Here is a 23,878-nt window from a genome sequence, read left to right as displayed (position 1 = left end):
TGAAAACGGTCGGAAGTGAAGGGATTTAATGTGTCTAAATCCATGGGATGAAAGGGGGTCGAGGGGGTGGGATGAAAGGGGTCGGAGGGGATGGGATGAAAAGGGATGAACAGGGGTCGTGGGGGTGTGAATGGGGTCGAGGGGTTTTGATGAAAAGGGGTTGAGGAGATGGGATGAGAAAAGGGGTTGAAGGGATGGGATGAGAAAAGGGTCAAGGTGATGGGATGAAAAGGGGCTAAAGGGAAGACATGAAGGAGTCAGAAGCTGTAGACAGATGATGGAAGAGCAACCCAGGGATTGAGAGAGAGGTTTAGGACACTTTTAAGATATGGAGCGTGGTCTAGTTCCTGAACTAAAGTGATAGTAACTTCATTAGTTTTTATTAGTTAAATGACTTTATATTAACATCACTGTTTTTAATCATTTTCAGATTACTGTCGTCAGGCTCCCTGGTAGTTATAGCGCCCACGGTGGAGGACACAGCAGTGTATGAGTGTGTGGTCTCTAATGAGGCAGGGGAAGACTCCAGATCCATCAACCTCACAGTTAATGGTGACAGTTGTCATTTATATTGCCTTGTGAAGAGACTGAACTTTACTGGTACTATTTAAATTTTCATTCCACATTAATAACTTTCTGTATCTCTCCCACTGCAGTTCCTCCATCAATAGCAGATGAGCCCACAGAGCTGGTTGTAACCAGACAGTCCCCAGTGGTCATTGCCTGCTCTGCATCTGGTATCCCAGAGCCCACCATCCACTGGAGCAAAGATGGCATGAAACTCCCCACACAGGGCCAAGGATACAGCATCCTGCCAACTGGTCAGAATCATATTCATGCGAATAATAGGCAGGAATATAAAAGATTGCCTTTTTATATGTCCAAATTAGACTCATGTCATTGAAAGAATAAGTAATAGTAAAGCTAACACAAGATTAGTTTTAAAAGAAGAGTCTGCTATTTCATAAACACATCCGGTTACGTTAAATGTGAGTGAGAATAAAATGTTAGTGAGGACCTAAGTAGTAAAAGTCTGTAATTATGTTCATCTGTGTGTCATTTGTGTTGGTCTGCATAGGTCCGGTGGAGATCCCCTCAGCGGAGCTAGGTCATGCTGGACGCTACACGTGCACGGCCAAGAATGTGGCAGGCTCCACCCACCGCCACGTGCAGCTCACGGTGCAGGGTAAATTATATTATGGCTGTGGATTCTCATCAATGCAACCAAGCTTTGTCATGTGGTGTGCACACCAACCTCTATCACTCAGCTATCAGGTCACTGTGGCACAGGTGGAATTAATAATATTAATGATGGCTAAGCAAGGACAGTGAACCAGGTTGTACGAAAGCAGACACTTGGACACTTGATTCAACCAAATTAGTTTCACCTGTACTTGTTTGATGTGTCAAAATGTTTGCTGTAACTTAGGTCGTTAAACGTTTGAGACAGAGAAAGGTAAGTTGTTAGGCTGTTAAGAGTGGTTAAAAGTGATTTTATTTAGTTTGATGTACCTTAGAATGTAATTATTTACCCTCTGAAATGGTAATGCAGAGGGGAAATCACGCTATTTTATCTAAAATGGATAATATTGGTTAATAGTGACATGATTGTGTGTTATAACTCTGTACATACAGTATTTACTGTAGAGCCATGGTCCACTTAAAACAGATGTTTTCTGTTGTTGTGTTTTTCAGATTAGGCCTTGTTTTAAGATTATGAAATTTATACCAGCTCTGCTTGAAAGACGCTCTCCTGCACCTGCAACCTGCATTTTGTCAAAAGCACAAATGACTGTGCAAAACAATGCACATGTGCAAAATGCTGGAGCAGTTAACTGGATTTTAGCCATTCATTTTATCATGTGTATGTAGTTTTAAAACGTAGTATGTCAAAATCTTTTACTAAAAATACATTTACCTTTTCTAATTAACCAATAACTACAAACAGCTGTTTGCATGGGCAATATCTCCAAGGGCTTATATGTAAAATTAATTTATTTATAACTAATGTACAATTAATCGTCATATTTCTATCTTTTGTTAATGTACATCTTATTGTGGAGGAGGTGACAAGGCAGGGAGGAGGCCTGCACGCACACTGAAACACTTAAAAAACAGATTACAAGAGGGTGACTGCATTGTTAATCCTCGGTTAAAATAAATCAGTGTGTTTTTATGAAGGTATAACTGTTGTGATTCTAATTTGCTACTTTATTCATTTATTTTTTAGGTCTTTTTGAGCATTATTCCTTTCCCTTCCCTCTCCTCAGAGCTCCCAGTGATCCAGTCCCATCCATCCAGCCTGGATGTGATCCTCAATAACCCCACCATTCTGCCCTGCAGGGCCACAGGCTCACCCAGACCCACCATCACCTGGCAGAAGGAGGGCATCAACATACCCACCACAGGTGATTATTCCGGTCTATTTGTGTGCCAGTAATAATAGGGCACATCATGACAGTGTGTCCTTTCTTCGTCGTACTAGGTGGTAGCTTTACTATACTCCCTGATGGAAGTCTGCAGATCTCCAAGGCCTCTTTATCAGACTCTGGGACGTACATATGCGTGGCTCAAAACCCTGCAGGGACAGCGCTCGGCAAGACCAAACTCAGAGTACAAGGTAGGTCTGACATTATTAAATCCCGTTTATCCAGATAAGTAACAGTTATGTGACCTGCACTCCCTTCATGTGTTTGCAGTTCCCCCAGTGATCAGGTCAGAGACTCAGGAGTACCTGGCGACTGTGGACTCCTCTGTGACGCTGCAGTGCCAAGCGGACGGCTCCCCTCCGCCCGCAGTCACGTGGCACAAAGACGGGCAGCTACTGAGTGAAACTGTACGGCAGCGGGCTCTCAGTTCAGGATCACTGCAGATCGCCTTCATTCAGCCGAGTGATGCTGGGCGATACACGTGCACCGCTGCCAACGCTGCGGGCACTGTCAGCATGGAAATGAGCCTTACCGTGCAGAGTAGGTCCCAGTCACTACAGTCATTTAAACCATTTGTGGCGACTCAGAGGATTGTACTGCAGATGGATTAGTCTGATATATCTTAAGACCACATTTCAGATAAACCTCCATAAACACTTCACTTGTTCCACCATCTGCAGGGCCACATACAGCATAGTTTGATCTCAAGCGGGCCAGACCAGTAACATAATATTATAATAACCTATAAATAAAGACAACTCCATACATGCATCTCTTCCTTTTTCCCTTCTACTCTTCCCTTTAACTTCTCCTTTCTCTGCTCTTCCTCCTCTTCCACCTTCCCCATCTACTTCTCCTCCTCATCTTCCCTCTCCTTCTTCTACTCTTCCCTTATTTTCTTCCTACTACTCCTCCTCTTCCTCTTCCCCTTGTTCTTCTTCATTCTTTCTCATTTTCTCCATTTCCTTTTCCTCATCCTCTTTTATCTCTTGCTCCCTCTTCTTCTTCTCCTCTTCCTTTGTAAATTCATCCCGTGAGCCAGATCCAACTCTCTGGCTGGCCGGTTTTGGCCCACAGGCCGCAGGTTTGACACCCCTGCACTAGAGAACAATTCTTTTTTAGCACAAATACAACTTATGCAGAAAAGTATGCACATGTTTTAGAAATAATACAGAATGAAATCAAATTAACAATAAGTAATTTTAAACTGACTTTCAACTTTTCTTTACCTTTTCAGTTCCTCCCTCTATTCGTGGTGGAGAGCAGGAGGTTGCAGTGGCGGAAAACAGTCAAGCCCAGCTGGTGTGCGCGGCACGGGGTGTCCCTCAGCCTACGCTGTCCTGGGAAAAAGACGGTAATCCTCTCAGTGAAAGTACAGGGGAGTACACGATCCTGCCATCCGGGGAGCTGGTTATTGACATTGCTCAGGTGAAAACGAGAAAGAATCCACATTTTATTTCTGTTTGCTTATGATTAAGTTTGTTCTGTGGAAAAATATGAAGAATAAAACTTGTTTGTAAATCCTCTTTTTGCCCTCACTGCACCAGCCTGACGACGCAGGCAGCTATACCTGCGTCGCTACCAACACAGTCGGGCAGGACAGTTGGACCGTGACTCTGTCGGTTCATACTCACCCCGTCTTCACTGAGCTGCTCGGAGATGTGGACCTAAACAAGGGAGAGCGCCTCGTGCTGGCCTGCGGGGTCAATGGCATCCCCCTACCCAGGATCACATGGGCCTTCAACAACAACATCATCCCAGGTGTGATTAAATAACAAATAGTGGTTTATTTCACAGTGGCATTTTTGATTTTTAACTGTGTTTTGTATTTCCTTTATGTTGTAGTTCATTATGATCATGTGAACGGTCACAGTGAGCTGGTGATAGAGAGAGTAAGCAAAGACGATTCCGGCACATACACCTGTGTGGCAGAAAACAGCGTGGGGACCATCAAGTCTCTTGGATTTGTTTATGTAAAAGGTAAAAACTACGATCCCAGGAAACATTCTGACTCTCCTTCATCTCACATTTGCTGCTAACAACTTCTCCGTCTGCTCTCCAGAGCCTCCGATAATTGATGGGGACCTTCACTCCAACCGCATTGAGCCTCTGGGTGGTAATGCCATCCTGAACTGCGAGGTTCGAGGAGACCCGCTGCCGACCATCCAGTGGAGCAAAAATGGAATAAACATCCAGATCAGCAACCGAATACGTCAACTGGACAACGGCTCCCTGGCCATCTATGGCACAGTGGTACGAAAACACATGAGGCTGAGGCCGATGTAGAAATGATGCAGAGAAAAGGTTTGATTGATCTGGTTTAATTCACACCTCACATGTAAGCACAAATATCTTTTACACAGAGCGAAGATGCAGGCAACTACATGTGTGTGGCAACAAATGATGCCGGAGTGGTGGAAAGAAGTGTCACGCTTACCTTACAGAGTAAGTACATTTCTGCTTTAATAATAATAATAATAATTATAATATTTTCTAATCGATCTAATGTAAGTACATGATCTCCAGATGCACCCACCATCACCGTGGAGCCAGTGGAGACGGTAATGGATGCTGGCACCACAGCTGTGCTCAACTGTCAGGCGGAGGGCGAGCCCACACCCATGATAGAGTGGTCTCGTCAGGGGCGCCCCCTACTGGGCAATGACCGCTTCTCCACCTTGTCCAATGGCTCCCTCAGGATCAGCAGTGCCCAGAAGGAGGACACAGCTGAATATGAATGTGTGGCCAGAAACTTGCTCGGATCAGTGCTGGTCAGGGTCACTCTTACTGTTAGAGGTGAGATGAGCATGCAGCTTTTCATTGTGCCATATTTTCCTGGTGACTTCCATTTGCACCTGTATGAAGTTTATTAACTCATTTTGCAGTTCATGGCGGCTACTCAGAGTGGGCAGAGTGGGGTCCGTGCACTGTGTCCTGTGGTGTCGGGGCCCAGAAGAGGGTGAGGCAGTGTAACAATCCTTTACCTGCCAACGGAGGCCGCCACTGTGCAGGATCAAACACAGAGAAACGCAGCTGTCAGGGAAAACCCTGTCCGGGTGAGAGTGCTTTGCAAAACCCGAGGCAGAGAATACATCTGATCATTTCAATATTTGTAAAGGACAATGCTTATGCGGTGACATAATTTGTACTTTTGCCTCGCTACAGTTGACGGTAACTGGTCAGAGTGGTCTCTCTGGGAGGAGTGCTCACGTACCTGTGGTCAGGGCAACAGAACCAGGATCAGGACCTGCAGTAGCCCTCCAGCTCAGCATGGAGGCAGGCCGTGTGAGGGGAAGGCAGTGGAGGTCATCATGTGCAGTGTCCGACCATGTCCTGGTGAGAAAATATGTTTTCTTTAAATGCAGCAGAAGATTGTCAAACATTGAGACACCCATGTCTGATAAATGGGACAGTCAGCGATGTTTCCAGAGACTGTTTGCCTGCACAGATAAAAAAAAAAATCTCTCAGCTTTGCACATAGATCACTGTTTTTTGCAACTGCACTTTACATTGTTAAAGGATTGACTGTGAAGTTCATGTTAATGCTCTCACAGTGGCAGGTAACTGGGGGTCTTGGCTACCATGGAGCCCGTGCAGTGAGACATGTGAGAAAGGCATGCAGTCTAGGATCCGGCTCTGCAACAACCCCCCTCCCGCATTTGATGGTCCACAGTGTGAGGGCACAGACACGCAAACACAAGTGTGCAAGGAGAGACCTTGTCCTGGTAAGGACAGGATTATTTTCCTCAGTAGATTTAAAAGCTGTTGTGAAAAGCGCATCTTAAATATACACATGAAATGACCGCACCCTCTCATTCTTGTGTCCTCCAGTGGATGGAAAGTGGTCATCCTGGGTGAGCTGGGGAGCCTGCAGTGTTTCCTGTGGAGGTGGGACCAGACAGAGGACACGCCTCTGTGCCAGCCCCGCCCCTCAGCATGGTGGCAGGCAGTGTGAGGGCAACGACGTGCATATTGACTTCTGTAACAGCGACCCCTGCCCGAGTGAGATATTTTAACTTTGATATGAATCTTACCGCTTAGAATTTATAAATGCAGCCTTTTACTTTTATATTTTTCTGTACTTCTGTCTGTTTTCCTCTGTGCTTCTAACCTTTTTTCCACTGCTCCCTGTCAGTCAGCGGCAACTGGGGTCCATGGAGCAGCTGGGGCAGCTGCAGCAGGACATGTAATGGGGGTCAGATGAGGCGTTACAGGACCTGTGACAACCCCAGGCCTGCTAATGGTGGGAGAGCTTGTGCAGGTGCTGATACACATATACAGAGATGTAGCACGGCCAGCTGCCCTGGTGAGTTCTTGTGATTGCGTCAGGGGTCATAGATGCTCAAACAAATGTTTTAAAAGCATTTAAATTAATTTAAAAACAGAACAAAGCAAATTTTTTTTAGTGTTTATGGAGGGAAAGATGACAAAAAGAATCAAACACAAAACCACTTCGTTATCAGAAAAATGGCTATGTATTATTTTGTGCAAGTGTAGCATTGAGCAAACTGGGTTTTTATTATTATTTGTCAAGAAATCCTCATGATATGAACAGTATAATAATACAAATGATATGTTATAATATGTATACTGCCCAGTGAGAGCTGGGCTGCAGTCCCCCCAGGGCCCTCCAGGCGACAAGCGGCTACAGAAAATGAGTGAATGAATGAATGAATGAATGAATATGTATACTTGTAGTCCATACTTATTGTTTTTGGGGCGTATCATTGCAGTTGATGGTAACTGGGGTTTATGGCAGCCTTGGGGAGAATGCTCCTCCTCCTGTGGAGGTGGAGAGAGGACACGTGTCCGACTCTGTAACAGTCCATCTCCCAGTAACGGTGGCAGGCCATGTCCGGGAGACTCTACCCAGCTGTCCAGGTGTAACACTCAGGCCTGTCCAGGTAAGGCGTGGACTGAAAGGAGCTGCATGTGTGTGTGTGATTCTGAATACACTTGAAGCATTTATCACCTTGTGTTCGTCAGGTGGGCCCCAGAGGGCGCGAGGAAGCATCATAGGGAACATCAATGATATTGAGTTTGGCATCGCCATCCTCAACGCTACCATCACAGACAGCAGGTCTGGTGGAAAAATCATCAAAGCCACAATTTCTAATGTACCAAGGGCATTAGGTGAGTTTTCCAACAATCTCACATCTATACATCTTCCACTTTAAGATGATATACACTCAATCATACCTGCGTTAAACTAAATTTAGGACCTTTTAATTTAAGGTCCTGCCATGAGGAAGCTCATCTCCATCCTGAACCCCATCTACTGGACCACTGCACAGGAAATAGGAGAGGCTGTCAACGGCTACACGCTCACCGGAGGCATCTTCAGGCGAGAGACACAGGTGGAGTTCGCTACAGGTAGGAGTGCTCCGTCGGCTGCCTATAGAATAATGAAATCTTAACAGAAAAGGTTGACTAAAATGTGTGACGCGGTTGCCAGGTGAGATCCTGAGGATGACCCACATTGCCAGAGGCCTGGACTCTGATGGAGCGTTGCTATTGGACATTGTAGTGAATGGGCACATCCTACAGCTGCCTTCACATGCCGACATCAGCATCAAGGTACACAAACGACAGTGGAAATAGTTTGAGTTTGACGCCTGTTTTAGGTGTGTTTATCTCTATCTGTTTCAGTTTTGAGAGATTTAGAGGACAACGTTGCCACCATCACCTTAACCACAACTTAAAACACTGAGAATTAGCTTTTTTAAGCTGAATGCCAACAAAAAAAATATTTGAACCATGCACAAGTCTCTGCAAATGTTGGTTAATCTGGAGTGAAATTAATAATAATTGCAAAAGGTCTGTCTTCTCTCAGGACTACACGGAGGATTACATCCAGACAGGTCCGGGCCAGCTGTACGCTCTGTCCACCCGCATGTTCAGCATCGACAAGGAGAGCGTCCCGTACTCTTGGAATCACACCATCTCCTACGACCCGTCCAAAGGGAAGATGCCCTACCTGGTAGAAACGTTGCAGGCCACAGCCATCAGTGCTCAATATCATCCACTGGAGGAGGTGTTGGAGTATAAGATCCAAGCTAGTATCTCCAAGGGTAAGTAAAAAATAGAAGACTTTAGGTAAAATTAGACCTTTTATGCTGTTATTTCTCATGGCAATAGCGTCCGTTGTCTTTATATATGTTTTAAACTTAAAGATGAAGTGTTGATTTGATTCCAGGTGATCGGAGTAACCAGTGTCCTCATGGCTTCACTTTGGTGTCTGCTGGGCCTTACTGTTCAGGTGTGCATGATGCATTAGACTTATCACGATTACTGTTGATGTTAATCTGATTGTTTCCATGTTGTTGTTTTTTTTAATGTATATAATGTATGTGCTGCAGATGAAAATGAATGTGAGGTTGGGAACCCCTGCTCTCACGCCTGCCACAACGCCATGGGCACCTACTACTGCTCCTGCCCTCGGGGTCTCACCATCTCTGCTGACGGCCGCACCTGTCAAGGCACAAACCGCACACACAGACGCATATAGTTTATTGAAATCTTTCACAGCAGTAGTTCCTTGCCCAGTTAATCTCTTAATCCCCTCTTCCTCTCTTAGACATCGATGAGTGTTCACTGGGTGGGAACGTGTGCCATGACGGACAAGACTGTGAGAACACCATCGGCTCTTACAGGTGTGTCCTGCGCTGTGGACGTGGCTTCAGGAGAACAACAGATGGTCACAGCTGCACAGGTATGTCATGGGACGGGACTGCACATCATTTTACTGGTTTCTTTATCCGTGTTTCTTATGAGTAATGTGTTTTTTTTGTGTGTGTGCTTCAGACGTGAATGAGTGTCAGGAGTCCAATCCATGTAATCAGCACTGTTTAAACACCATTGGTAGTTACCGCTGTGCCTGTGAGCCAGGCTTTCAACTCAGGAATAGACGCTGCATAGGTGAGACTGCTGCTCAGCTACATTAACCTGTTGCCTTTCGAACCCTCGGCTACATTTTGGCTGCAATGATTTTATTGCTTAGATATAATTCTTATTTCTGACTCATTCTCCTTTCTCTCTGTTCACCTCAGATATAAACGAGTGCAGACAGAGAGTTTGCCGTTCAGATCAGCAGTGTAAAAACACCCGGGGCGGCTACACCTGTATTGACCTGTGCCCCAGCGGTATGACCAAGGGTGGAAACGGCACATGTGTTGGTGAGCGTCCACGCAGATGAACACATGAGAGATTATAGGTTTGCATGCTGAGTTACTAAATGTATAGTCAAACAAAGGTTGAAAGGTTGATCTGTGTCGGTCGTGTGTGTTGTAGACATCGACGAGTGCAGAGACGGCACCCACCAGTGCAGATACAACCAGATCTGTGAGAACACCAGAGGCAGCTACCACTGTACCTGTCCGCGTGGCTTCAGATCTCAGGGAGTAGGACGGCCCTGTGTTGGTACGTACATTGCCTCACGTCGTCTTCTCAGGGTCAGCACGTCATTAGGAACAGGCAAATCTTAGATCAGGGGTGTCAAACATACAGCCTGGGGGCCAAATCCGGCCTGCCAGACGGTCCAATCTGGCCCACGGGATGAATTTTGTACATAACACAACACTAAAACCTAAAACTATACAGAAATTATACTTATTTTTCTTAAGAAATGGGAAACAAAGGGAAATGTTGTCATAATTTATAGGTTAATACGCTATTATGTTACACCGCTGCCTTAGATTGAATAGATTCCAGTATTGTACGATATTCAAAAGCCTCATCACAGTATCACAGACGATACTTCCATGTTAAACAATTCATTTTTGCGCTGCTCTTTGCCTACACTTCCAATCAGCTTGCTTGCTTCTGCCAGCACACTTTTCTCTTTTTTTTTTTTTTTGGAGACTCACTCGCATCTAAAATCTACAATAATGGCTGCAATCTGCAACGTAAATATCATATCCTGCTGCTGCTTGCTTGCTTTTGTAGATGCTGCAGTGAAAACTGCTGATTAACTCTTCACATTAAACGCACACAGCCTTTTTCTTTTCACAGAGATTTGCTGCATGGTATTATGAAATCTTTTGGAGCTCAAGGCTGATTCTGCATCCGTGTGTGTGTTCACTATTTGGTAACAGTTAGAGGAAAACGTTAGGAGGGAAGGGAAACTGAAAATACGCGGTTCCTTCTTTTGTACACTGACTATAGAAAGACCAGCACCAGCACCGTCACAGCTCTTTCTGTGCGTCACTTTGTATCCTCTCACTTCCAATTCTGACTTTCCATACCGTTTCCAACACCTTTATTGTGCGGATATGGCTATTTCCTGGTGTTGCTTTGTAATGGCATACGTCTTCCTGTTCCCCCTGTGACATTAACACTGGACTGTAGTTTTGTAATCAAATACTGTACATATATAAGCCATGAATTGGTTTTTGTACCTGATAATACAAATACAATTCATATTTTCTTCAAATCATATATGAGAGGTAACAATTCTCTCATTCAAATTAAATATATAAAGGTATGATGTCAATACATTTCTCTCAGAGACAGAAATATGTATTGTTATACAGTGGGGTAATTGACATATCCCCTTTTTCCCCCTCATTTCTTTTTTTTTCATGGCCCGCACCACTTCATTTGCTCCTTTCATCACTACATATCTTTTTTATTCTCTCCTTCCAACCTTGCTTTCTGTCACTTTTCTTGGTGCTGGTCTTTCTTTGTACTGTGGGCAGACATAAATGAGTGTGAGCGGCTTCCACAGCCTTGCGCCCACCAGTGCATCAACACTCCCGGCAGCTACAAGTGCACCTGCCCACCGGGACGCCAACTGCTGGGTGACGGCAAGTCCTGTGCTGGGCTCGAGCGGCTGCCCAGCTATGAGAGTTACTCGTACGGCTACCGCACGTCTCAGTCCTCACCTGAGCGCAGCTTCAACCAGCGGCTGTACCACAACTTGGCCTCTCAGAGCTACCACTCCTACGCAGCCGCCGCAAGGGGGCGTTACAGGAGCCATAGTCGCAGAGAGGCTCGCAAACACTCCTCACGTCAGGGCTTCCTTGTTTGTCAGCAGGGGTTTGAGCCCAGAGGTGGCCACTGCTTAGGTAACTATGGAGGACAGGCAGGGTTGAGATGAGAGAGAGGATGAAGAGTGAAGCAGCAGAAGGTCACTGCTAAATGTGGACTGTGAACTTAAATTGTATCTCAAGGATGCACCATTTATTTATCCTGGTACTCTCTGTGTGTGACACCAACAGACATCAATGAGTGTGAAGTGAGGGACACCTGTCAGCACGAGTGCATGAACACACCAGGAAGCCACAGGTGTCTCTGTCCCGCAGGCTACCGCCTCATGGCCAATGGCAAGACGTGTCAAGGTGAGATCCATGGCCCGCTCCCTCAACTCCAGTTAACCCATTTCTGCTCTGTAACTTTTGTTTCATTACACAAACAATCTTCCAATTCTTCGTACTACAACATATTTTCTCTGTAGCCTGTAATAATTTCTCTCTAATGATCCTTTTTCTGGTATCTACAGATGTAGACGAGTGTCTGGAGCAGAGCATTCAGTGCGGAGCGAACCGGATGTGTTTCAACATGAGAGGAAGTTACCAGTGTATTGATACACCCTGTCCGCCAAACTACCAGAGGGACCCAGCAACAGGGTAACCGTCGCAGATATACACGTCCACCACTCACTGATAGAAAGTTAAACATGTCTACAAATTTTTATTTTGTTGTCTCGTGCAGCTAGTTTGCTGTTTTTTGCAGTTTTGAGACCCATGTTGCTCAGGCTTTTGTCGCCACACTAGCAGAATGGAAGATGGTGTTCAGGTTTGCGTTCTAGCTGCAAGTAACATTATACAGTGTCCGTACAGGATGACTGTGCAAAAGTTCAAGAATTTAATCTTTTAAAGATGCGGTGTGTAAGATTTATTGGTATCTGTTGGGCAGGAAGGAGATATAATATAAAATGGAGATAGAAATATGTTTTTGTGAGCTTAGAATGAACATTTTATATGTAGCACCAAACCTTAGAGTGTAGCTTTTGCTGGCTGCAATCTGCAACCTCACCACTAGATGCCACTAAATCCTACACTCCTTGATCCTTTAATAAAAGCCAGGGGCAAACAGAGCAAGCAGAGCATTTTAACAAAAAATCCACTTTGTCGTAGGTTCTGCCTGAAGAACTGCCCACCAAATGACCTGGAATGTGCGCTGAGCCCGTACGCCCTGGAGTACAAGCTGCTGTCTCTCCCCTTCGGCATCGCAGCCAACCAGGACCTCATCAGGCTGGTGGCCTACACGCAGGACGGAGTGATGCACCCCAGAACCTCCTTCCTAGTGGTGGACGAGGACGTCTCGTTACCTTTCGCCCTGCGAGATGAGAACCTGAAGGGGGTGCTGTTCACCACTCGGGCGCTGCGGGAACCCCACACGTACCGCATGAAGGTCCGAGCCCTCTCCTACAGGGAGGACGGGGGCATCGAGTACCAGACGACCTTCATTGTCTACATCGCCGTCTCCGCCTACCCCTACTGAGAGCACTTTAAACGAGACGAGAAAGGTGCGGTGATGAATCGCGTCCTCCACATGCAGTATCACAAGGAGAGTGGCGTGGTGCACGTGAGCGGGTGTGACTTTGGACGAGTGACCACAACAGACTGAAAAAGACTTTGTGAGAGAGGCCAGTGGCTGCACAGATCCCTGAAGATATAAGGAAGAAATCAATTGGAGCTGCTGGAGATCAACAAGAAGAAACTTGCATAAGCCTGGCTATTTATTGGCTGTAATCCCTGGAAACCTATTTCCGGTTATTAAAATGTTTGATATTTTGTCTTGTTAATTCCCCTGCCCCCACAAATTTATTTATAAGATCTAGATTTGACTCCTCAAAGCCAAAAACGTCCACCGCTGGCTCAGAAAGTAGGCGTCAGCCCTACTGAAGAAATCTCAGCTCTTCTTGTATTTACATCTACCTATTATTAACTTATTGGGAAGTGCTTGAACGCATGAGTGGGGGCCTTTGTTTAGCCCTCATGTCATCCATCACCACAGTGGGTGTGTGACTGTTCAGATACGGTGCTCATATTGGCGATAGAAAGCTTCACTGTCACATGTTCTACATCCTCAGGTATTGGCCCATCACATATAAACACACACACACACAAGTGCCTCAAATAGAAATGGTCCCTTCAGTTTCATCAATGTAATTCTATAACGCTCCATCCAGTAGCTGATACCAAGATGTATTTTATTTTTATGACTTGTACATAGGCGTTTTTCTTATGATGTAATGCTATACTTGTACTTATTGCATCTGTTTTGTAATAAAAATGTAATAAATGAATACATACATACATTAATATTTGTGTTTCATACAGCAGCACTGCTGTATGAAAACAGCATGCCACATCTCTAAAGAAATAGTTGCCTCACAGCAAGAAGGCTCTGGGTTTGAATCCACCTCCGACTGGGGCCTTTCTGTGCACGTTCTCCCTGTGCCTGCATGGTACCACAATAACTCACTGAGTTATTTAATTAAAGCTTCATGCATAGAGTTGAAATGACCAAGTTGATCAAAAATATCAATAATGCTAATAATCTCATTCCTTTGTATAGACTATTTGTTTGAAATGGTAAAAATAATCATTAGTTGCAGCTCTAAATAACTTTAAAGCTAGAGAAATGCAGCCATGATCAGAAAATCTGTGCAAATATTACAATATGGGTTAACTCTTGTTCATCGTGGCCAACAATATTTTTTATAATCACACCAGGAAGTGCCTCAGACGGTATGTTCCCTTCTTTCTCCGTCCAGCAGCCTTTTACGTCAGGATCCTCTCTTCAGAATAAGCTACTCACGTTTTTCTTGTGAAACATAATCAAAAATCACAACAAAAGCTTTGATCAGCACTCATACCTTTTATTTGATTTTCTTTTTCAAAAAAAGCACAAACATAAAAAAAGGGAATATTAGAGTAAGGCAGTTTGTACATCAGTTCGGTTCCCTCGTCTTCTCGCCATCGGCTCGGAGGGGCATCTAATGCATTACTGCATTAGAAAAGGTGTTTAACGCCTGGATGCATCGTCACTGATGACAGTATGCAAACATGACCACATGTTTTAATTATCCACTGGTGATAATAAGTCCGATAAAAACACAACTGTGGCGTCTGAGAAAATTCACGAGTAACATTTACTGTTTGAAAATGAGAAAGAACAAAACAAAAAGCTGGAAGTCAATAATTATCACCACATATTTGCTTTTATGCTCATTTATACCATATATGTAGTCATAAATCATCACAATCTCCACCGAATCACCGATGTAAGATATATTATTAGTATTATTATTATTATTATTAATAAGCAAATAAATCATTTGGCAACAGACGTAATCTACCCGTTAAGGCAGATAAAATGTTTAACACTTCCACTCATTATATAAAACGTGAGGGATTTTTCAACTTTCAGTCAGATAACGTGACAGTAAACGTACTGTACGTCTAGAGTAAGCAACACCCTGTATGTATGGATTTGTTTTAAACGTAGTATAGCATGGATTTAAATTCAAATTTAACACATACACAAAAAAACAAGTACAAAAGACAGGTATGAAACACTCCAGTAAATCCTTATCATCTCAAAAAATGTTTTTGATTAATTAAATTCCTATCTTACTAACAACCACGTCAACATAGTCAAACCTGTGAGCGGTGCTTTAAATACTGTGTGAGGAGGGATTAGGCCTTGAGGCATTATTACTCCAAATAATATCAAAGCAAAGAGGATAATGTTTAATCCTAGGTTTTTTCTCTTTTTTGTTAAATAGTTAAAAAAACATATCTGAGCACATATTACAAGTGTTTTGTTTTTTTTGTTTTTTCCTGAAATGCAGCAGAGTACCAGCAGAGCCACATAACACCGTGTTCAGTAGCAGAGGGAGGACGTGAGGAACAGCAAAGTGGGATTAATGAGAGTGGTGGTGGAGATGCATCGTGGGTAATAATCCTTATGGATGGATGGACGGATGGATAGATAGCACAAACCTCCTCCTCCTCCTCCTCCTCCTCCATCTCCATCCTCCCTGGTTGAACGTTGACCCCCGTGAGCAAATCCACCACCCTCCATCTGTGACTGTGCTTTTCAGGAGACTGCTGAAGTGCTACAGTGAGAGGATTTACTGGATGCTTTTACTCCATCAGGAAGTCTCGACATAACATGATGGAAAATAAAAACCTCCTGTGTGTTTGTCAGTTTGTGGGTTCTCTCCGGGTACTCCAGTTTCCTCCCACCGTCCAAAGACACGCTCGTTAGGTTAAAAGGTGATTCTAAATTGGCTGTAAGTGTGAGTGGTTGTCTGTCTCTCTGTGTTAGCCCTGTGACAGACTGGTGACTTGTCCAGGGTGTACCCCGCCTCTCGCCCGATGACGGTTACAGAAAATGAATGAATGAATGAATGAATGTACAGCAGTGGCACCCAAACTTTCTGACCCGCCTCCTTGTCTCAGGTGAGTAATTTGTAACAGAAGCAAAGACTAATTGCACATTATTGTGGAGCAGGAACGTGCCTTGTTTTTGAAGATTGGGAACCACTGGTGTACAGACTGAGCCCCTTAGCGTCCAGGAGGGTTCATAGATGACACGTGAGGTGTAAAGATACCTGGAGATGACTTAAGCTATGATCATGTGCAGTTAGAAAGATAATTTTTTTTTAACCTAATATGATCCAGAATGTATTTTTTTTTTTTTGTTCTTTTGGCTCGACACACGAGGAACCTTGCGTGTTTTCCTTTTCGTCCCAATTCCGTCTGTTACGTGAACGTGTTACGTGAGCCCTCCCGCGTCTGTCAGTGATGTGAAGTGAAGTGTTTCTCTGCTCATCCTTTAAACCGTCTTCCTCGCCGTTAGTACCCTGACGATGCTGCCCACTCCTCCAGCTGCCAGAGCCTGAGAACAGATAGGCAAAAAAAAAAAACACAGATAAAAAGAAGAAAAGAAAAGGAGGGTCAGGATATTTTCAACTTAAGGCCTAATTTTTTTTCTCTACCTAAAACCAGCCTTCACAGCCCCTGCACAGTGTGAAACCACAAATCCCTTTTAAGAAAGATAATTTCAATATATTTTCGGGTTAACCAAACACAATCTTTTCTAATAAACTGTACATATCTTAGGTTTGGGGTGTCCTTGGTCACCACCATCACCTCAACTTCTCCCTCAAGTCAAGCCAGTTCATAAGAAGTTTTTTTCCCCCAAAAAGCTCATAAAATAGCCTTGATTAATGTCAAAGACCCTTTGTACTCTCCACTGGCTGTACTAGTGTCCCTGGCTTAATCACCTTAATCAGCCACACCTGAGAAGACTGAATAAAGAGCCTTGTTGAAGAGGCCTAAGACAACTACTTTTCACCATGTCTTTAACCCTTATATTTGTTGCTCTGTCATGTGTCTCCACTTTATGTTGCGGCCCACTAGCCAGGTCATAACAATCACTTCTACTTGGTGAAATTTACAGATAGTATAGCTGTGAAAAAAAAAAGATGCCACTTATATCAGACTGTTACTCATCAGTGCAGGAGAAAGTCCCCTGTGAAATAAGAGAGTGTAACTGTTCACCTTTTCATGCCACTGCAGCAGGACTGCGCTGCTATTTTCCGACGGCCTCTCGAATCCTTTGTAGATGTATTTCATCAGCAGGTCGACGCCGTTCTTGTCGAGCGACTGCACGGCCTTCTCGATGTCACTGCTCTTAAAGGCACTGAGCACCTTCAGCACCAGACCCTCCGCACGATCCTGACCGGGAGAGTGAACGCACGTTAAGACCAGTTCATTACTCTTCTTGTTCTATAGAAAGCTATATCTATATTGTCTATTTACAAGAAACAAATTCTCACAGTATTCAAAGTGGGGATGTGACTGAATGACGTTCAATAGTCTACAGGCTGTCAGAGTGATGCATTAACATGTGGCTATGACTGAAGGATTGATGAGAAAAAACCAGGCCCACCTTAACGTTCTGGTTCTTTGTGTTGATCGGTGGGTTCTTCAGAACCGCATGTAAAGCCTCCACAAGATTTCCTGTGCAGGGAGGGTTAAGGATGCAACACAGCACAGAAAGGACACAAATACCAACAGTTGTTTCTACACGAGCACCACAGTTTCTCACTAGAGTCCTCTGAGGTGCGTCACAGCTGGTGTGTTTCTTGCAATCCACATTCATCTAGCTCTGAAGGTTTTATTTGTTACTCTCAAAAGAAAGCGCAAAGCTTTCCCATTTTCTCAAGTTTATGATTGCTTACTACTACAAGAGTTACTGCAGATATCTGGGCAAAGGCCAGGTGATAATACAGACCTATAAATCCCACATTCACCAAAAGAAAATGTCCTAAAAGTACTAGTTCTACTACTAATAATAAGAATATTAGCCCAATCATAAGGAATCAAACTAATGTGTCTGTTTGGTCCTTATCTACTGAAAGAATTTCTTACTCTGGCGCAGTAGTAGTATTAAGTGTGATTTTATTTGTTTGTCTCACTTTGGAGCGTAATCACTTAATTATTCTGAGTCAAGCCATATTTTCCACTGTTGTGGATTTGGACCCTAGGTACATCCACCGAACAGCCACAACATTAGAACTACTGACAGGAGAAGTGAATAACATTGACCATCTTGTGATAATACAATGTTCTGCTTTTGAACCTGCTATTCGTGTGGATGTTACTTAGACATGTAGCACTCACCTAGACCAGACCAGGCACCCCCACCCCATAGCAATGACACTCCTTGATGGCAAAAACAACTCAACTCAAAAAAAAAAAAACATGAAGAACAGCACAAGGTGTTGACCTGGCCTCCAAATTCACTAGATCCTAAACTGATCAAGTATCTGTGGGATGATCCACAGAGGCCCCACTCCTCAAGGGCACAAGGGAGACCTACACAATATTAGGATGGTGGTCATAATGTTAAGCCTGATTGGTGTACACAGATTATTTGTGACCAATCATTCTTAAGTGCTGTATGCATACATGTCTTGCCAAGACAGACTGGTAAAACTTTTTGAAGACAAATCAGTGTAACTTGGTTGAATATTCCTCTCCTCCTGTATTCTGACATGAAGTGGGAGGACTTATTAAAAGAGGAAGTGCAGCTCTCTGAAGCCTTATAAGGCCTTTAAGACTGAAACTGTTGACTCTTCTGGCTGCTGCTGCTGCAACACTTCCGGTGCAAGAAAAAAAAAGCTACTCTTGCAGAAATACAATGAAATATTTAAATCCACAGATGCATACAGACTTGCTGTACATTATATAGCCGACCTGTTTCATCTTGGAGCAGAAATCCCTGGAAGGTGACTGTCAGGCAAGTCTGGACAGTGACCGGCCTGCTAGCTAAAAACGCCCATTCATACAGTAAACGCCAAATAAAGCCCTAAATAAACACAGCCCGGCCCCGTTTCCTTTCAAGCAAGCCGCGTCGGCTAACAGCAAAGGCCAGCTAATCGTGAGAAGGATATTGCCTGATGAGGGAGTCCACCTCCGTCTCGTCGGGACCCAGCTGGTTTTCTCCACCGTCCTCCTCGTCCACAAATTTGTTCTCGTCGTACTCGTCCACGTCCACTCGCCTGAAGCGGGCGGACACTGTGTTCTTCGACATGTCGGCGGCGGTTTTGGGGGGTTCTGTTACTAAAACCCCAAAAAAAAGAGACACGAGTTCAAGCTCTTCAAAGCTGTTTGTTTGTTTGTTTATTTTTTTGCGGCGATCTTCGTCTTCGCTGTCACAAGCAGGGAGACAGGCGGCTTCCTGACTTCCTCCCCGTTCCTTCTTTTTGTGGTTTTGGCCTCCGGTTTACTCAACACCGCCACCTAGAGGCAGCCATGTGTAATCGCAGGTTGGCGACTGTAATTTATGATTTGGCCACAAGAGGGCGATCAAACCTAAGAAATTTAACCAGTCTATTTTATTCTGACCAATGTTTAACTCTTTACAAAAATTACACATAAAACCTCAATGTTTATTTATTTTTTCATTTTAACTATAAGGCCGATAAGGATCTGAATGTTTCATAGCCCTCACGGCACATTTTAGCCCTTTTATTTTAATTAATAATTACTTAAATGGTTGTCAAGTTCACCTTTTATGCTGATGACACTATTTTGTATTGTATTGCTGACTCTGTTCAACTTGCCATTGATAATCTTCAGGTTTCATTTAATGTTCTTCGAGAAGCTCTCATTAATCTTAAATTAGTACTAAATGAAAAGAAAACTAAATATATGCTATTTACTAGAGCAAGGAATATTGAGGTTAATGATGTGCAAATAACCACTGTAACTGGTTCCAGCATTGATAGAGTTTCTGAGTACAAATATCTTGGTATATGGCTGGATGACAAACTCACATTTAATTACCATAGCCATCCTAGTAAAAAAACTGAGACAAAAAATTGGTTTCTTCTACAGAAACAAAGCCAACCTCCTTACGGAATGTAGGAAACAAGTTGTTGAAGCAGTTTTTATGTCAGTTCTAGACTATGGTGATGTGATTTATAGAAATGCTACTGCTTGCTCACTTAAAGCCCTGGACTCAGTCTACCACTCTGCTCTGAGGTTCATTACTGGTGATGGCTATAGCACTCATCATTGTGTCCTCTATGGTAAAGTGGGTTGGTCATCTTTGTCTGAGAGGAGACTTAATCATTGGTACCTGTTTATTTACAAAGGTATTATTGGAAAATTACCAGGTTATATTTCAAACATGCTTGTTTGGAATTCTGGTCCCTATCAGACCAGATCAAATGACTGTTTGATGCTCAAGGTTCCTCGTATCCACACTGATTTGGGAAAGTCGGCCTTTTGTTATGGTGCCCCTACTTCCTGGAATAATCTCCAATGTAACATAAAAATTAACTCTCTACTTTCCTATAATCAATTCAGATCTGTAATCACAAACCTTCCTATGTCAAACTGTACCTGTTTTATGTAAATGTTATTTTATTATTATTATTATTATTATTTTATTATTTTACTATTAATATTTTCTGTATCTTTATTTTTCCCTTCCTTCCTCCTTTATAATGTTATGTAGGTTATCTTATTATTTGTTTTATTTTCCACAATTATTATACTATATCTATTGTTATCCCATTGTTACTGTGTAATCTCGGCTTCACTGAAAATGAGGACTACCCTCAATGAACCTCCGAGAATAAATAAAGATTGAATGAATGAATAATACTCAGTTTAAAATTAAGTTTTCTCTTCAGTTTTATATCGTCAATTGTTTATCTAGTTTAATGTGTCATAATTATTGTTAATTTTGTCAAGAAAGAAAACATTTTTTTTATATCTATGTCCATTTTGGTGTACTGTATACGTCTATTCCGTTGTTATTGCATATTTGTTATTGTAAAGTTAAAACTAAATCTTTCTCCTCTTCTATTCTTCCAACAAAAAAAAGCACAGAATAAATTTAGATTAAATAACGTAACTACCAATAAACTTTATTGCAACAACTAATATTACTTCAAATAATAATAAAATGTATTGCAAACAGCCGTAAATGGTGTGAATATCAATATTTTAAGATGTATGATTGTTAAAAAATATGTTAAAAATCAATGCTTTCAACTTTCTGCACCTCAACATAATTTACTACAATAAACCCCTTTTCAGCAATCCACGTTTGAAAGGGACAAATACAGATAAACATTGACAGCCACTGAGACGACGTCCAGCGTACGTATACGTGTTTATAGCCTGAGCTAATTTCCAACACCAGTCCCTGGATGGGCATCAGCAGGGATCAGAATATATATTACTTTCTATAACCTATGTATGTTCAATAAAAGCAGCACAGAGAAACATATCATACATGAGCTCATGTACACATGGTTGCAGTTTTTGACCAAGGAACCAGGAATAATTTGTCGCTAAGTCTGCAGAGTTCTTCTGATTTATGTTGGGTGTTAACGGCAGCATGTAGCTTAATTATGAAGGTATTCTAAATATGTAGAGCTAAACGTTGGAGACACATGATTGTAAGCATGACTTTAGTAAAATGAAAATAGAAGATAGCTTTGTTTATAATAATTGCACTTCACTGTCTGAGATTACCACAACCACCCCCGTGTAATGGTGGTCAATGGAAGATTTTTAAACAGTCATAGTAAACCACTTTTGCTGAGAGCTACTTCCTTGGAGAGTCATCTTCCCTTTTTTTGTGCCAATGAAAGAAATTCCCAGAGTGACGGGGATAATGATTAAATAAAAAAAACAAACCACACAGAGATTATTAATTCTGAATCATGCAATCATTTACAGTAACACTTCTGTCATTCATATTGTACTGGTGGAGAAATTACAGAGAAGGATATCTTAAAACTTGGATAAACGAAACCAAAACTATGCGCATGTGTACGTTCCAGCTAAGAGTGATTTATTATTGCTATCCACCCATATTCAGTATGAGCAAATATGCATATATATAGGAATTTGATTTAAACATACATATACACATATATATACATATACACATATATATATATATATATATATATACATATACACATATACACACATGTACATATACACACTTTATATATATATATATACATATGCACATACACAAACACACACATATATATATATATATATATATATACACACATATATATACATATACATATATAATGTATGTATACATGTATATGTGTATATATGTATATCTGTGTGTATACGTATATACGCGTGTGTTTACGTGTATATGTATATGTGTATACGTGTATGTGTGTATATGTATATATTATAAAACATGTGCATCGACCCCATGTGTCCTGTTGGGTAACTTTAAGCTCCAGTTGATGTTACACAACAACACACCAGAGTCACTTTCACCTCCACTATGACGAAAACCACCCACAGTCTCCTCAAGCCTCAAGACCTGCTCCAACGCGGCACCGGCTAAATCATTACATTCCCCAATTAAATCATCATCCAAGAGCAATATTCCCACCATGAGACAGTACTAATTATGTTCTTAGGGTAGTTTGCTATTCACTTAGTTCTCTGGCACAGAAGCACCTGGCCCCCCACCCTGCAGAACCGCTGAGACATTGACAGAGCTGGGACTTTTTTTTTTTTTTTTTTCAGCGTAATCTCTTCTGCAGTGCCTGACTGTCTGCCTCGGCGTGCTGGAGGAGGGGAAGCGGACACCATATTGAAATTTTCCAGGCCTCTTTTTTTAATTTGTACATTCAGATGAAGGTCATGTGTGTGCCTGTACCATCACCTTGGCGTGCTGAGTCACCCGCATAGCACAGACGGGTTGGGGCACTCCACAAAGCCTGCAATGAGGCCACTCATGACCAATGCACGTGAGGCTCTGTGTGTGAGAGAGAAAATGAGAGGGAGTGGAAGGAAGATGGTGAGAAATTAAAGAAAGTATGTTTTTAGGTTATCGTGCATGAGTGTTGACCAACATGAGAAAAGCGTGTGGCATGTATGAGGTGTAAAAAGAGACTCCTGTGTTTCACAATCATTCAGTCTTGCTCTTCCGTCTGTGTCATGCTTCACCCTTACGTGGATAATGTCAAGTGATCCAGTGCAGTGAGCAAAACTTTCTCATAACTCTGCGGGAAAACACATTAGCCCTGTGTTATTTTTTTTGGGCTCTTGTCCTGAGGGAAAGGTCCTGCCGTCTAGACAAGGCCGATAAGGAAATTAAAAATTCCACTGCTAACAAAAAAAGAAAAAGGCATTAACGAAACATAGGTGTGTCCTGCTCCCTTTTCTTCCCAGAAAAAAAAAATGGTCCCGTGTGATGTGAACTAGTTTCTATTGGTCAGGAATGATACGCATGAATTGTGTGCCTGTTACCCGTGGCAACATCACAGGACTCCAAGCCAGTATGTTACCATGAGCTCATAGGAGCGAGAGGATGAAAACTGTCGCCCATTTCTCTTCCAGTCAGTTTGACATCGGTTTGCGCTCATTACAAATAATTCCACCCAGATGCAAAACTGAGGAATGGAGAGTCGGGCTTGTTTCCTGCAAACGTCACAATGCACTTTCATACGACCCCGTGACGCAGAATACATCCTGACATCATCCTTTTGAACTGGTGGTCTCCGGACTCATCCATTACAGTTGCATAAATACCTCCACCGCTGCAGTCAGACTGTCCGTAGTGGTGACTCAGCACACACACATACAAACTCATGTTTCTATCTTTCCATTGGCATAAATGGCCCATAGAGCTAATTAATTCCATGAAAAACTGGCCCCGAAAGATTTAATAAAGGCAAGACCTGAGACACACTCACTGGTACCGGTTACACTGACTACCAGCCGATTCCCGGATTTCATCACAGTAGCACATGCATCTGGGTTCAATCATGCTAAATGCCCATACATTCAGACAGGAGGTAATTATATATTATATGCTCTTAAAGCCCCCATGTGTGAATGCATGCATTGTTTAGACTCTGA

The 23,878-nt window shown here is 42.8% G+C and overlaps 2 protein-coding genes across 2 annotated transcripts in view; one reads left to right on the top strand and one right to left on the bottom strand.

Annotated features, from left to right (window-relative positions):
• hmcn1 (hemicentin 1) overlaps positions 1 to 13,744 on the top strand; it is a gene marked incomplete at its 5' end in the record, with an annotated part of 79,527 nt that extends 65,783 nt beyond the window's left edge. The window contains 32 exons of the mRNA XM_084548089.1: positions 431 to 552; positions 657 to 821; positions 1,079 to 1,186; positions 2,271 to 2,408; positions 2,486 to 2,620; positions 2,700 to 2,969; positions 3,667 to 3,857; positions 3,977 to 4,190; positions 4,275 to 4,409; positions 4,492 to 4,682; positions 4,793 to 4,874; positions 4,956 to 5,225; positions 5,315 to 5,485; positions 5,595 to 5,765; positions 5,984 to 6,154; positions 6,261 to 6,431; positions 6,565 to 6,735; positions 7,163 to 7,333; positions 7,416 to 7,562; positions 7,665 to 7,802; positions 7,885 to 8,006; positions 8,263 to 8,500; positions 8,626 to 8,688; positions 8,789 to 8,908; positions 9,007 to 9,141; positions 9,234 to 9,347; positions 9,479 to 9,604; positions 9,720 to 9,848; positions 11,126 to 11,494; positions 11,648 to 11,767; positions 11,929 to 12,055; positions 12,566 to 13,744. Coding sequence (XP_084404215.1) covers positions 431 to 552; positions 657 to 821; positions 1,079 to 1,186; positions 2,271 to 2,408; positions 2,486 to 2,620; positions 2,700 to 2,969; positions 3,667 to 3,857; positions 3,977 to 4,190; positions 4,275 to 4,409; positions 4,492 to 4,682; positions 4,793 to 4,874; positions 4,956 to 5,225; positions 5,315 to 5,485; positions 5,595 to 5,765; positions 5,984 to 6,154; positions 6,261 to 6,431; positions 6,565 to 6,735; positions 7,163 to 7,333; positions 7,416 to 7,562; positions 7,665 to 7,802; positions 7,885 to 8,006; positions 8,263 to 8,500; positions 8,626 to 8,688; positions 8,789 to 8,908; positions 9,007 to 9,141; positions 9,234 to 9,347; positions 9,479 to 9,604; positions 9,720 to 9,848; positions 11,126 to 11,494; positions 11,648 to 11,767; positions 11,929 to 12,055; positions 12,566 to 12,932 — 5,362 coding nt within the window. The 3' untranslated portion in view covers positions 12,933 to 13,744. The remainder of the gene's footprint in view (positions 1 to 430; positions 553 to 656; positions 822 to 1,078; positions 1,187 to 2,270; positions 2,409 to 2,485; positions 2,621 to 2,699; positions 2,970 to 3,666; positions 3,858 to 3,976; positions 4,191 to 4,274; positions 4,410 to 4,491; positions 4,683 to 4,792; positions 4,875 to 4,955; positions 5,226 to 5,314; positions 5,486 to 5,594; positions 5,766 to 5,983; positions 6,155 to 6,260; positions 6,432 to 6,564; positions 6,736 to 7,162; positions 7,334 to 7,415; positions 7,563 to 7,664; positions 7,803 to 7,884; positions 8,007 to 8,262; positions 8,501 to 8,625; positions 8,689 to 8,788; positions 8,909 to 9,006; positions 9,142 to 9,233; positions 9,348 to 9,478; positions 9,605 to 9,719; positions 9,849 to 11,125; positions 11,495 to 11,647; positions 11,768 to 11,928; positions 12,056 to 12,565) is intronic.
• Positions 13,745 to 14,277: 533 nt separating this feature from the next.
• On the bottom strand, positions 14,278 to 19,206 carry arpc5b (actin related protein 2/3 complex, subunit 5B). Its single transcript, XM_084548660.1, has 4 exons — positions 18,907 to 19,206; positions 17,400 to 17,472; positions 17,009 to 17,185; positions 14,278 to 16,343 (listed from the first exon to the last, which is right to left on the bottom strand). Exons 1-4 carry the CDS (start codon positions 19,044 to 19,046, stop codon positions 16,281 to 16,283), a joined length of 453 nt encoding a protein of 150 aa, XP_084404786.1. The 5' UTR covers positions 19,047 to 19,206; the 3' UTR covers positions 14,278 to 16,280.
• Between the last annotated feature and the right edge of the window lie 4,672 nt (positions 19,207 to 23,878).

Source organism: Chelon labrosus, assembly GCF_963514085.1.
Source record: "Chelon labrosus genome assembly, chromosome: 7".
In the NCBI taxonomy this organism is placed as follows: domain Eukaryota; kingdom Metazoa; phylum Chordata; class Actinopteri; order Mugiliformes; family Mugilidae; genus Chelon; species Chelon labrosus.
Note: the sequence above shows the minus strand (reverse complement) of the source record. Positions and strands in the feature narration are given on the sequence as shown.